Below are 12,307 nucleotides of genomic sequence, written 5' to 3'. Positions count from 1 at the left end.
GGTCTCGGGCTTCACCTATAGTAAAGTTGGGAGGAAGGAAGTTCGCATGCCAAACATCTATGTAAGAAAGGAGTGGACTATCAACAATGAGGGCTTGGCTGAAAGGTTACCAAGTGGAGTACACCGGATCCACGCCGAGAATAGGTGAGACGCGCGTAGTTGTCCGTCCCGGTGCACAAAGATTTCGGACCTTAGCACAAAATTCAGGTCCCGAACGTGAACTGTTCTGATGTCCTGGGTGAACACTGAACCGTCTGCAACGAAAGAGAATGAATCAAGGTTAGAATAAATAAAGTATTTACAAATTTAGGGGATATGAAAAATTAAAGGTTAGAACGAACCAACTTCGCGCCGTGACAAAGGGGGAGGGATGTCACCGGCAAACCAATTGCCGCACACCCGGATATATTCCTCACGGAATTCCTATTAGAGTCCAGCAAACATGAAATCAGCCGTACCCTTGCATCTCTAGTCTTTAAGTAATAATTTGATTTCTTCTTTCCATAAAAGCTATACATGTGGTTTACGTCGTGGTGGTCTAGTTGCAAACCAAACGTTTGGTTTAGCCTACCCACACAACTCACTACCCAGTAAAAGTTTGGGGGAAGTTGGTCGGGACTCAATCCGTAGTATCTAAGGGTGTTAAGTAGAAGCGGGTCTATGGGAAACCTGACCCTGCCCTTTAGGACAGACATCAATGGGAAAAAGGCCATGCCTGCCCCTCTGTGGAGGGCGATCTCACTTTCATGGCAATAAGCCAACTCCACATCATCGGGGACGCTAAAGGTTTGCCTAAAAGTGGCTAAGGACGCTTCGGCATTCAAGAGATAAGTAAAACCCATCCTACGCCTATAAATTTGAAAGAGCTCTGAGGAGGGAAATAAAAGAAAAGGAAAGGGGAAGAAAACTTACTTCTAGCTCTAAGGGAGAGGAGGATTCTGGGTTAGTGGACTGGAACGCAGGAGAATGCTCAACAGAGAGAAATTTCAGAGTAACAGAGGGTGAAAAGTGAGAAAATGGATTAAGGTGAACTATTTATAAGAGCTAAGGAAAATCATCAGTTGGTGAGCAATAATTAACATTAATTAGCAATGATGGAAGTAAAAAGGAGTGGACCTTAGAAATACCCAGAGCAATAACACGCGCCCTTCGGTTTGCGAACCGCCGGTAATAATTGACGGCGGAACTAGAGGGTCTATAAGCAACGCGCCTTTTGAGAAGCGCATTTATGGACCGCTATAACCACCCAAAATGCGTCCGTTGCGATTTCTAAGGTCACTCCTTTTTACTTCATCATTGCTAATTAATGTTAATTATTGCTCACTAACCGATGCTTTTCCTTAGCTCTTATAAATAGTTCACCTTAATCCATTTTCTCACTTTTCATTTTCTGTTCTTCCGAAATTTCTCTCTGCCGAGCATTCACCTGCGTTCCAGTCCACTAACCCAGAATCCTCCTCTCCCTTAGAGCTAGAAGTAAGTCTTCTTCCCCTTTCCTTTGCTTTTATTTCCCTCCCCAGAGCTCTTTCTAATTTCTAGACTTAGGATGGGTTTTGCTTATCTTTTAAATGCCGGAGCCCCCTTATCCACTTTTAGGCAAAGTTTTAGCGTCCCTGATGATGTAGAGATGGCGTACTACCATGAAAGTGAGATTGCCCTTTACAGAGGGGTAGGCACGACCTTTTTCCCATTAATGTTAGTCCTAGAGGGCGGGGTTAGGTTTCCCATAGACCCGCTTTTACTTAACACCCTTAGATATTACGGATTGAGTCTCGACCAACTTCCCCCAAACTTTTACCGGGTAGTGAGTTGTATGGGTAGGCTAAACCAAACGTTTGGTTTGCAGTAAGACCACCACGACGTAAACCACATGTACAACCTTTATGTAAAGAAGAAATCAAATTACTACTTAAAGACTAGAGATACAAGGGTATGGTTGATTTCATGTTTGCCGGACTCTAATAGGAATTCCGCCGGGGAATATATCCGGGTGCACGGCAATTGGTTTGCCGGTGACATCCCTCCCCCTTTGTCACGACGCGAAGTTGGTTCGTTCTAACCTTTAATTTTTCATATCCCTTCCATTTGTAACTACTTTATTAACTCTAACTCTAACTCATTCTTTTTTGCTGCAGACGGTTCAGTGTTCACTCAGGATATAAGAACTATTCATGTTCGGGACCTAACTCCGTGCATCTCACCTTATTCTCGGCGTTGATCCGGCGTACTCCACTTGGCAACCTTTCAGCCAAGCCCTCATCGTTGATAGCCCGCTCCTTTCTTACATAGACATTCGGCACGCAAACTTCCTTCCTCCCAACTTTACTGTAGGCGAAGCCCGAGACCTCGGCCTGCAGTACACCTGTTTGGATGAACTTGCGCCAATAAAGGATGAATTAGCCGAAGCAACATCCAGATGTCTCCGGGAACATGTTCACGAAGCCATTCAGCGTGAAGTTGTACCAGCCGAACCCGAGAATCCAGTTCAAGAAGCCACAGAATCTAGTGACTCTTCCCGGACACACTCTGTCCCCGAAAACATGGTGACCAGAAGGACCCTGACCATCAGTCGTTTCATTCCTGGGGCAAGCTAGGCCACTTAGCAGCAGCAGCCACCTCAAGGGCGCATCTCGGCTCCTCCCACTCATCCTCCACCTCCTTCCCCTTCCGGGCGGCAACGTAAGAGACAAAGGGTTACCGATCTATCCTCCACCGGCCCAGGAGAGGGTCAAGTCCAAATTTCCTACCAACCTTCTCGGGGCATCACTATTTGGGAATCCCCGGCCTAGGTTGGAATGAATGTGGCCTCATCCTCCAGACCGGTGCAGCTGTGGCAACCAACGTTCAGGCTAGATGGCACGCCCGTCCCGGCTAGTACGAGCGTCCGGGCATGGAAGAAAGGTGAAGAGGGTCGTGTTGCCCAAAACTTGGTCCACGATCTCCTTTTACCCGAGGACGTGAGTGCATTTGCTGATGGGACCGATGAGTCCATGGGGAGAAGACTCTAATGGCACACTATTGCGGTAAGTTCTCTTCCTTTGCACTTTTTTTTTTTTTTCCTTTTGCGCACATTCTTATTTTTTCCATGTTCGTTGTTCCTTCAAGTTACCGTGCGTGAATAATGTTGTCTTTAACAAGGCGCTCAGCTAGCCCATATCCTAAACGAGAGGGTGAAGGACCTTACTAAAGAGGTTGATCGAGAGAAAGCTGGCAGGGAAGAGGCCGTAAAAACGGCTAAGGAGAAAACAAAAACTGCTGAATCAGCCGAGAAGAGGGTCGCTGCTATGGAGAAATCCCGGGCCTGGGTAGAAAAGAGATCGGTGGAGCTTGTGGCGCAGCAGAATGAAACGGAAGTGAAGCTGGCCGAAGTAGCAAGCTTGAACTCTACCCTGTCCGAAGAAGTTATTGATTTGCGAGCGGCCCTTGAAAATTGTGAGAGTAAATGGTATGACGAGGGGTTCGCTGACGCAGAGAAAGGCGTGGAGCCGGTAGTGATGCAAGCTCGGCAACTATCTTTCCGGGAGGGCTGGATGGCTGCTCTTCAGGCCTTAAGGGTACCTGAGGACTCTCCTCTTAGGGACCTGGCCAGATTCCCATTCCAAATTCTGCCCCTGCCGCTCAGAACCCAGCCGGTCCAAACGATAAGGAGGAGACAGATAGCTTGAGGGAGCTGGTGGAGTAGATTGATGCCCACGTGGAGATAATCAGGACAGAAGCAACCAATAACCCTCCCACTGACGGCCCTCATGGTGAAGATGTTCATCCCCAGCCTCCTGTACCCGAGCACCACTCCGCTGAGATGACCTCCGAGACGCAACCTGTGGATCTTTCCTCTTGACTGCCGAACTTGTTCTACTTTACCTTTATTTGCTTTCATTTAACAGCTTTTTATTTTAAGTTAGTTTGTTCATGTCGCCGGGCTGTGGCGACTAAACGGTTATTTTCTGGGTTTTTTACTAAACAGCTACTTAATTTCTGGATTTGAACTTAATGTCACCGAGTTTTGGTGATGAAGTAATTGATTTAATATGCTTAGTTTTGAATTAGGTTTATTTGCCGATCAGTTACCTTAATCGTTTTTGTGACTATGCACGTATATTTTAACCTTCTTGTGCATGCTTTAAAGTTTCCAGGCATGCATGTATCACTAATGTACAGGGTGTGTTTCCGACTTGATATATAACATATTTTTGTAATACTTTTGCCCTTAGAGAGTTTCAAATAAGTTTTTCCCTCGTTTGGTGATAGGGATTGAACCGAGAAGTCGGATTATGCTTTTTGGAAATTCTGAGTAAGGTTTCCGCCTGCTCGATGATAGGGATCGAACCAGGAAGTAGACTTTTGTCCTTAGGAAATTTTGAGTAAGGTTTCCACCTGCTCGGTGATAGAGATCAATCCGAGAAGCAGGCTTCTGTCCTTAGAAAATTTTAAGTAAGGTTTCCATCTGCTCGGTGATAGGGATCGAACCGAGAAGCAGGCTTCTGTCCTTAGAAAATTTTTAGTAAGGTTTCCACCTGCTCGGTGATGGGGATCAAACCGAGAAGCAGGCTTCTATCCTTAGAAAATTTTTAGTAAGGTTTCCACCTGCTCGGTGATAGGGATTGAACTGAGAAGCAAGCTTTTGTCCTTAGAAAATTTTGTAATTGCTTGAATTTCCTTAGCTTCCCCCCCGTGTCTATCAACCGGACATAGTGAATAAAAAGAATTGGCTGGGCATGTACGAACTAGTTGCATCGTTATCATATGAGTTAGTACAATGTACATTTTTCCGTGCATGGACGATCAATGATAAAACTTCTTAAGATTATAAGCATTCCAAGGTCGGGGCAACGGTATTTCGTTCATGTCTTCCAGATAATATGACCCTACACCTGCAATGGCTGTAATTCTGTACGATCCTTACCAAGTTTGGGCTATCTTCCTTTCGTTTGTATCTCGCATGCTTCCTACTGCCCTCCTTAGTACCAGGTCTCCGCCATTGAATTCTCTCACCCTCACATCTCGGTTGTAACGCGGGGCAAGCTTTTGTTAATACTCCGCTAGTCTTATAACCGCTGTGTCTCGATATTCTTCAAGTAAATCTAGGCGCTCCATCAGCTGACCATCATTCTGGGACGTATTGAATCCTGAAACTCGTGCATTACATAATTTGACCTCGGCTGGTATCACGGCTTCAGCCCCGTACGTGAGAGAGAATGGGGTCTCGCCCGTGGACCTCCAAGGAGTTGTCCGGTATGCCCACAAAACATTGGGTAGTTCCTCGGCCTAGTTGCCCTTCGCTCCTTCCAACCTTCTCTTCAAGCCGTTCAAGATTACCTTGTTCACGGCCTCAGCCTGGCCGTTGCCTTGGGGATACGCTGGAGTAGAATACCTGTTCCTAATACCGAGATTGTTGCAAAATTCGCGGAAAGCTCGGCTGTCAAACTGTAGCCCGTTATTCGATATAAGGGAGTCCGGAACCCCGAACCTGGTGATTATATTCTTCCATACGAATTTCTTCACATCTACGTCCTGGATATTGGCCAGAGTCTCTGCCTCTGCCCATTTGGTGAAGTAATCGACGGCTACCAAAACGAATCTTCGATTACCCGTTGCTCGGGGAAAAGGCCCGAGTATGTCCAGCCCCCATTATGCGAAGGGCCAAGGACTGCTAATCGGGTTCAAATGCCCGGCAGGCTGGTGTATCAGAGGGGCGTGCTTCTGACACTACTCACACTTCTGAACGTATTCTGCGGCGTCCTTCTGCATTTGGGGCCACCAGAATCCTTGAGTCATTGCCCGGTGTGCCAATGACCGTCCCCTTACATGACTGCCGCATACCCCTTCATGACTGCCGCATACCCCTTCATGCAACTCGGTCAGTAGTTCTCCTACTTTCTCTGGATGTAAGCACGAAAGATATGGTCCTTCGAATGACCAACGATAGAGTTTCCAGTCTCTAGACAACCAATACCGAGCAGCTGCCCTGCGGATCTTGTTGGCCTCCTTCTCATCATCCGGAATCAGGTCATCAGCTAAGAAATCTATGATGGGGTCCATCCAGCTTGGTCCAAGTGTTGCGACTGCTGTGACTTCGACTCTCGCAGTCCCTTCATCTCTTGCCACCTTAATGCTAGGTTCGGGGACGAGTTCTACTCTGATAAGTCGGGGAATATCCTTGGCAATTGACGATGCCAGAGTGGCAAGAGAGTCGACATGTCTGTTCTATGCTCGGGCCACTTGAATCACCTTCACCGTACAAAAGCTGCCTATGACCTGCTTCACCAAGTCTAAGTATGCTTTCATCTGAGGATCTCAAGCCTCAAAACTCCCCTGCACTTGGTTGACTATGAGCCTTGAATCCGAATAAACTTCTACATCCCAGGCTTCTAACCTTGAGACTGCCCTTAGTCCGACAAGCAAAGCTTCATACTCTGCCTCATTGTTGGAGGCGTTAAATCCCAATCTGAACGAATGCTCCAAGAGAATTCCCTCCGGGGTAATTATGACTATCCAGGCTCCGACCCCTTTGGCGCTGGAAGCCCCATCCACATGTACCTTCCACGAGCGGTGTTCCAACTGACAGACCATCTCCCCTTTAGGAGAGAATTCTGCTACAAAATCAGCTAATACCTACCCCTTTACTGAACTTCTCGGCTTATACCTCACATCGAATGCCCCAAGCCATGTCCCCCATTTAGCTATTCACCCCATGAAATCAAATCTTTTCAATAATGACTGTAGGGGGTGTTCAGCCAACACATATACGGTATGAGCCTGAAAGTACTGAGGCAATTTCCTGGTGGCATGCACTAGGGCCAGCACCAATTTCTCTAAGGGTAAATACCTGGTCTCGGCGTCGACTAGGGTCTTGCTAATATAATACACGGGCTGTTGTACTCCCCGGTCTCTTAAAAGCACAGTAATCACAGCATGGTCGGATACCGAGAGGTACATGAACAGTTCCTCTCCGGGCTCTAGTGCACTCAACATCAGTGCCCGCACTAAGTAATCCTTGAGGTTCTGGAAAGTCTTTTCACATTCATCATCCCACCGAAATCCCTTCCACTTCTTCAAAAGCTGATAAAATGGACAACAGCGATCTGAAATTTTTTAGATGAACCAGTTAAGAGCGGCCAGCATCCCAGTTAACACCTGTACTTCTTTCGGATTGCTCGGCGATCAGAGACGCTTCACGGCCTCTATCTGGTCAGGATTGACCTCTATCCCCCGGCTGGTGATCAAGTACCCCAAAAATTTACCAGTCCCCACTCCAAAGGCACATTTTTCTGCATTAAGACGCAATTTATGCTTTTGTAACACTTCAAACACCCCCCGGAGATCCTCTACATGTCGTGCCTCTTGCTTGCTTTTTACCACCATGTCGTCGATATACACTTCGACCGTATGCCCAATTTTATCCCGAAACATCCTCGTCATCATCCGCTGGTATGTCGCCCCGGCATTCTTTAGCCCAAAAGGCATCACGATGTAATGATAATTAGCATCGGGGGATATGAACGTCGTTTTCTCCTAGTCTTCACCGGCCAGGGCAATCTGATGGTACTCTTGAAAAGCATCCAGGAAACTCATCCTCGGGTGCTCGTAAGTGGCGTCCACTAATTTATCAATCTTTGGCATGGGGAACGGGTCCTTTGGGCATGCTCGGTTCAAATCCGTGAAATCCACACAAACCCTCCACTTGCCATTCTTCTTCCGAATAACCACGGTATTTGCCAGTCATTCCGGGAAAAAGGTCTCCTTTATTGCTCTTGCCTCCTTCAGCTTCTTTACCTCCTGCCTTACCCCCTCAACATGGTCTTTGGCTAACCTTCTCGGCTTCTGCTTCTTTGGGGAATATAAGGGGTCTACGTTAAGCTTGTGGACGATAAACCCGGGATCAACCCTGAGAACTTCATAAGGGTTCCAAGCGAAAACATCCATGTTTTGAATCAGAAACAGCAATACTTGGACTCTTTCCTCATTACTCATGCTTGCTTCAACCTGAAAATATTTATTAGTGTCCGGCAATATTTTTACCTTTACTAACTCCTCAGTGCAGCCAACCCTCATTCCTTCTCGGGGCCCCTTTGATTGCTATAAAGGGTTTTTTCGAGACGCATCATCCCATTCACCATGCTCCTGTTCGGACCGCCCAGTCCCCTCGTCTCTTACCAGTTGTCTGGTGATTTCTCCCTAACTGACCTGATTCCCCCGCTTCCAATTCACTATGGTGGTAAAACACTGTCTGGCCACTTGCTGGTCTCCTCTTATCACGGTGACACCTTGCTCGGTTGGGAACTTAATCTTTACATGTAGTGTTGATGGGACAACCCTCATTGAATGGATCCACTGTCTTCCCAGAATGGCAGTATACGGGGAAAATGAACTTACTATTATGAATCTCACTGCCACCTCTTTCCCTCCTATAATCACGGGAAGGGAAATTTGCTCCTCAGGAATCACTACTTTGCCGTCGAACCCAACCAAAGGTGAAATGTGCTTCATCAGGTCCTCCTTCCTTAGCCCGAGCCCCTTGAACAGATCAGGGTACATTACGTCAACCCCGCTTCCCTAGTCTATCATCACCCTTTTTACTAAGAAGCCGTTTATCCGGGCCGTGACCACTAATGCGTCATCATGTGGTTGGATCATCCCCTCCAAATTGTCATTGTCGAATGAGATGGGCTCCCATGCAAACTTCATCTTCTTACCCGGCGACTGTAGATCCGGGTTACCCTCTACCGATACTACTGTCAACACTCCTTTCCTCCTTCCTGCAATGAGCTTCTCCTAGGCAACATGGATTACTTCAATCACCCCTACAGGGGGTGGGAGAGGGTTCCCCCTTTGTCGAGTATCTTGCCCTACGACTCTGTCCCTCGAGTCTAGCACAAAATCCTTTAAGTGTCCGGTCTTGACTAATTGCCCGAGGTGATCCTTTAATACCCGGCATTGTTCGATAGTATGACCTTTGTCCCGGTGATAAATCCAGTACAGATTCTGATTCATCCTAGATGGGTCCCCTCCCATCTTATTCGACCATCGAAAATATGGCTCATGTTTGATCCGGTCAAGAATCCTATGTACCGGTTCCTTAAACGTTACATTCACTTCTTCCATTTGTGCGCTCGGCTCTTGAATTGTCAGACCCCCCCGAGGCCTGAACGGGAAACCAGTTTGCCGGGGACAATTCATCATTGGCGCCTTACTTTTGCTCTGCAGCCGGTTATCCTCTAATCGTTTATATTCCTCGATGCGTCTCATAAGCTGCTGCATGCCTTCAGGAGGCTTCTTGGTCAACGACTCTCGTAGCCCGAAATCCTCTAGCAACCCCATCCTAAAAATGCTTGCTGCGACCCTTTCGTTATCCCCACCTATCTCATTGTATAGCTCCCAAGACCGGCTGGCGTAACTACGGAGGGTCTCTCCCGCCCTCATTTTCATTGAGAGAAGCGCGTCTACTAGCTGAGGTACTCGGCTGCACATCACAAACAGAACGCCGAACTCCTGAATTAGCTCGGAGAAACTACGTATGGATCCTTTTCGTAACCCGTTAAACCACCTCAAAGCAGTTGGTCCCAGACTCGAAGGAAATACCTTGCACATCAGCGCATCGTTATGAGTATGCAAAGACATCATCTGAATATAATGGCTGACGTGTTCTACCGGATCAGTCTTCCCGTCATAGCAGTTGAACGGTGGACGAGTAAACTTGTCTGGCATCTCGGCTCGCTCGATTTCGTTCGAAAACGGGACCGAGTTGCTTTTCGCTGAGCGCGACTCATGGGATCCATGGCAGCATTCTGAGGTCGCCTTTCTTCCGGGGAGAGCGAGTCTCTAACCTGACTTTTCCAAGAATGTGAACGGTCTCGACGTTGCCCCGATTCTCGGGAGGGAGACCGGTTCCTATTTCGTCGAGACCTTCTCGAATGCGAACGGTCTCGGTACCGATGGGATTCTCGGGAATGTGAACGACTTCGCTGTAGTCGAGGTTCGGACTGATTAAATCCCTCTCCGTATCTATTTCCCCCAATTCCGACCTCCTGTTGCAGGTCATTTCTGTCTCCTCTCCAACGCCTACCTCTCACCTCCAACTCCAAACCACTGACTAGTCTGCGCAGCCGTTCAAGCTCTTCATCCTGTTCCTCCTTCTGCCTACATCCCGTAGCACTAGAAACCGTCCATTGGGTTTGGTACGACCCCTCTCCTGTGCCGGACATTTCTTCTCGTTGGTCGTACTCCCTATCTTCTCATTTTTTCTGTCTGCGCTTTCGCCAACTTGACCCCCGAGAAGACCCTACGGATCTAGTTTCTGCATGGTCCCTCGAATGTCTTTCAGACATTTTCCCTAAGCTCGAGTCCCTCTAGAACCACGGCGTCGTAGGAGAGCCCCACGATGGGTGCCAATTGTAAGCTCCAAAAACGGGCTTGCTGGGGCAAACCGATATTTGGGCTCACAATCTATTTGTGTGATGGGTCTGGGTATCCTACCTTGGGTTATTCTAGGCTTAAGGACCCAATGGGAGCACTTCCCTCTCTTTCTCTACGTTTTCTTCTTCTCAAATCCTCTCTTTCTCTCTCCTTTCCTCTCTCCAAAATTCCATCCCCTTCCCATTCATCTGTTTCTCCTATTTATAGCCCTTGTTAATGGGGTAATCATCATTATCTTCTCCTTTAGTGCCAAGAAAGGTCCAATGTCGATAAACTTTAAGTGGAATTTTAGGTACGAGTGGCTTTAGGAACGGTTCCCACTGCAGCAAATGTGTTCAGCAGCGGAGTTTCCAAAGGTTCTGTCGAGCAGTTAAATAGCGATGTGACCGGGCATGTGTATAGAGCTCGGAGATGGTTTCCGAGCAGCATGCGAGCGGGGCGTCCGCTGTCCGCTTTCCAAGTACCCGGACAACACCCAATTTAGACTAGTAGTTATTGTGGACTTGGGCCGGGGCTTTTGTTGGTGAGAAGGTTGGACCCCCAACCCATATAATTAATTCATGGCCCAAAGGCTCAAATGAACCTGGACACTAGGTGCCGTACATAATCCTTAATCCCTTTTATAAACTTTAAAAAAAATCTTAAATAACAACAATAAATATTAGCTTAAATAACAACAAATATAAACCAAACAAAAAAAAGACAATACTAAACAATAACAAGTGAACAAATTGTTTAACAAAAAGCCTATCATAAAACAAAAAGATAAAAATCGATAATCATTTAAATTTGTAGATCGTTCAACTTATTCAATAAAATAATCTCTAATTTCATTTTTCCTTAAAAAATGGTACTAAGAAAAATATTGTGGTTGTGAGTTCTCTTTGATGGTGACGACAATTATACTCTTTTGGCTTTGCAATTGCAACAATTTTACTCTCCTTAGTGACTTGACTCGCAATTGTAGCAAATATTCAATTTATCACTTTATTAGATTTTGTATAATTTAAATTTCTTAGTGACCACCCTAAAAAAAATTCCTAGAGCCGCCACTGAGAGAGAGAGAGAGAGAGAGAGAGAGAGAGAGTTTTTAGAGTAAGGAAATGAAAACGAATCTTTTATGTCATAAATTGAAGTTGATTTATCTAGGTGAAACACAAAATTTTATTGACAGTTTCCCATTTTCTCTACTCTATTATTCCCAAAATAATATAAATGAATAATGAAAATGGACAAAGGTTTCAAATTAAAACAATTTCATAAGTTGAGATTGTAATTTATAAAATTATAAATATGGGACATAATTTGAAGCATGATATAAAGTATAAACTTTATATATTTTATGTAATTTTCAATAAAAAAATTTGCTTGCTTAAAAATATTTATGAAATTTGACAAGATCTAGAAATATATATATTTATGATATATATATATATATATTTGAAATTCTAATACATGTATAGCAACCAAAATAATAATTTAGCCTAAAAGTTCAAATTTGGGGATAGAAAATTATCAAATTATTTTTAAACTATTTCAATAATATTATAATAATTATTCATGCAATATGCAAGACCTTATACGAGAATTTGTGTACTTATCTAGGTAAGTTTTTATAAAATATTAATTACTAATTTAAACAATGGATGATGATGTGGTCCAAATGTTTGTTTTTGTTTTTTTCATAGATTCAGCTGAATAAAAGTGTGTATTGAGGGTCTTTTTAGGATCCGTATTTTGCTGAAATTAAAAACTTTTTGTTGAAAGTATTGTAAATAAAGGTAAAACTTAGCTGAAATAGTATAGTATGACTCATGAATAGTACCAAAAAGTGTAGTGGGACCTATGAATAGTATCAAAAATAAGTCGGATAGTAAAATAAATTAGCAAAATT

At 45.2% G+C, this 12,307-nt stretch overlaps 2 protein-coding genes across 2 annotated transcripts; both read right to left on the bottom strand.

Annotated features, from left to right (window-relative positions):
• Window positions 1-7,719: 7,719 nt before the first annotated feature.
• LOC115967916 lies at window positions 7,720-8,535 on the bottom strand. The gene is made up of 2 exons (XM_031087074.1): window positions 8,185-8,535; window positions 7,720-7,983 (listed from the first exon to the last, which is right to left on the bottom strand). The coding sequence occupies exons 1-2, from the start codon at window positions 8,533-8,535 to the stop codon at window positions 7,720-7,722; spliced, it is 615 nt and encodes a 204-aa protein (XP_030942934.1).
• A 237-nt stretch (window positions 8,536-8,772) lies between these two features.
• LOC115967905 lies at window positions 8,773-9,705 on the bottom strand. Its single transcript, XM_031087065.1, has one exon. The coding sequence runs from the start codon at window positions 9,703-9,705 to the stop codon at window positions 8,773-8,775; it is 933 nt and encodes a 310-aa protein (XP_030942925.1).
• Between the last annotated feature and the right edge of the window lie 2,602 nt (window positions 9,706-12,307).

The sequence above is a fragment of the Quercus lobata genome, chromosome 2, assembly GCF_001633185.2.
Source record: "Quercus lobata isolate SW786 chromosome 2, ValleyOak3.0 Primary Assembly, whole genome shotgun sequence".
NCBI classification, from domain to species: Eukaryota; Viridiplantae; Streptophyta; class Magnoliopsida; order Fagales; family Fagaceae; genus Quercus; species Quercus lobata.
The sequence above is the reverse complement of the archived record's forward strand: the minus strand, read 5'-3'. Positions and strand labels throughout refer to the sequence as shown.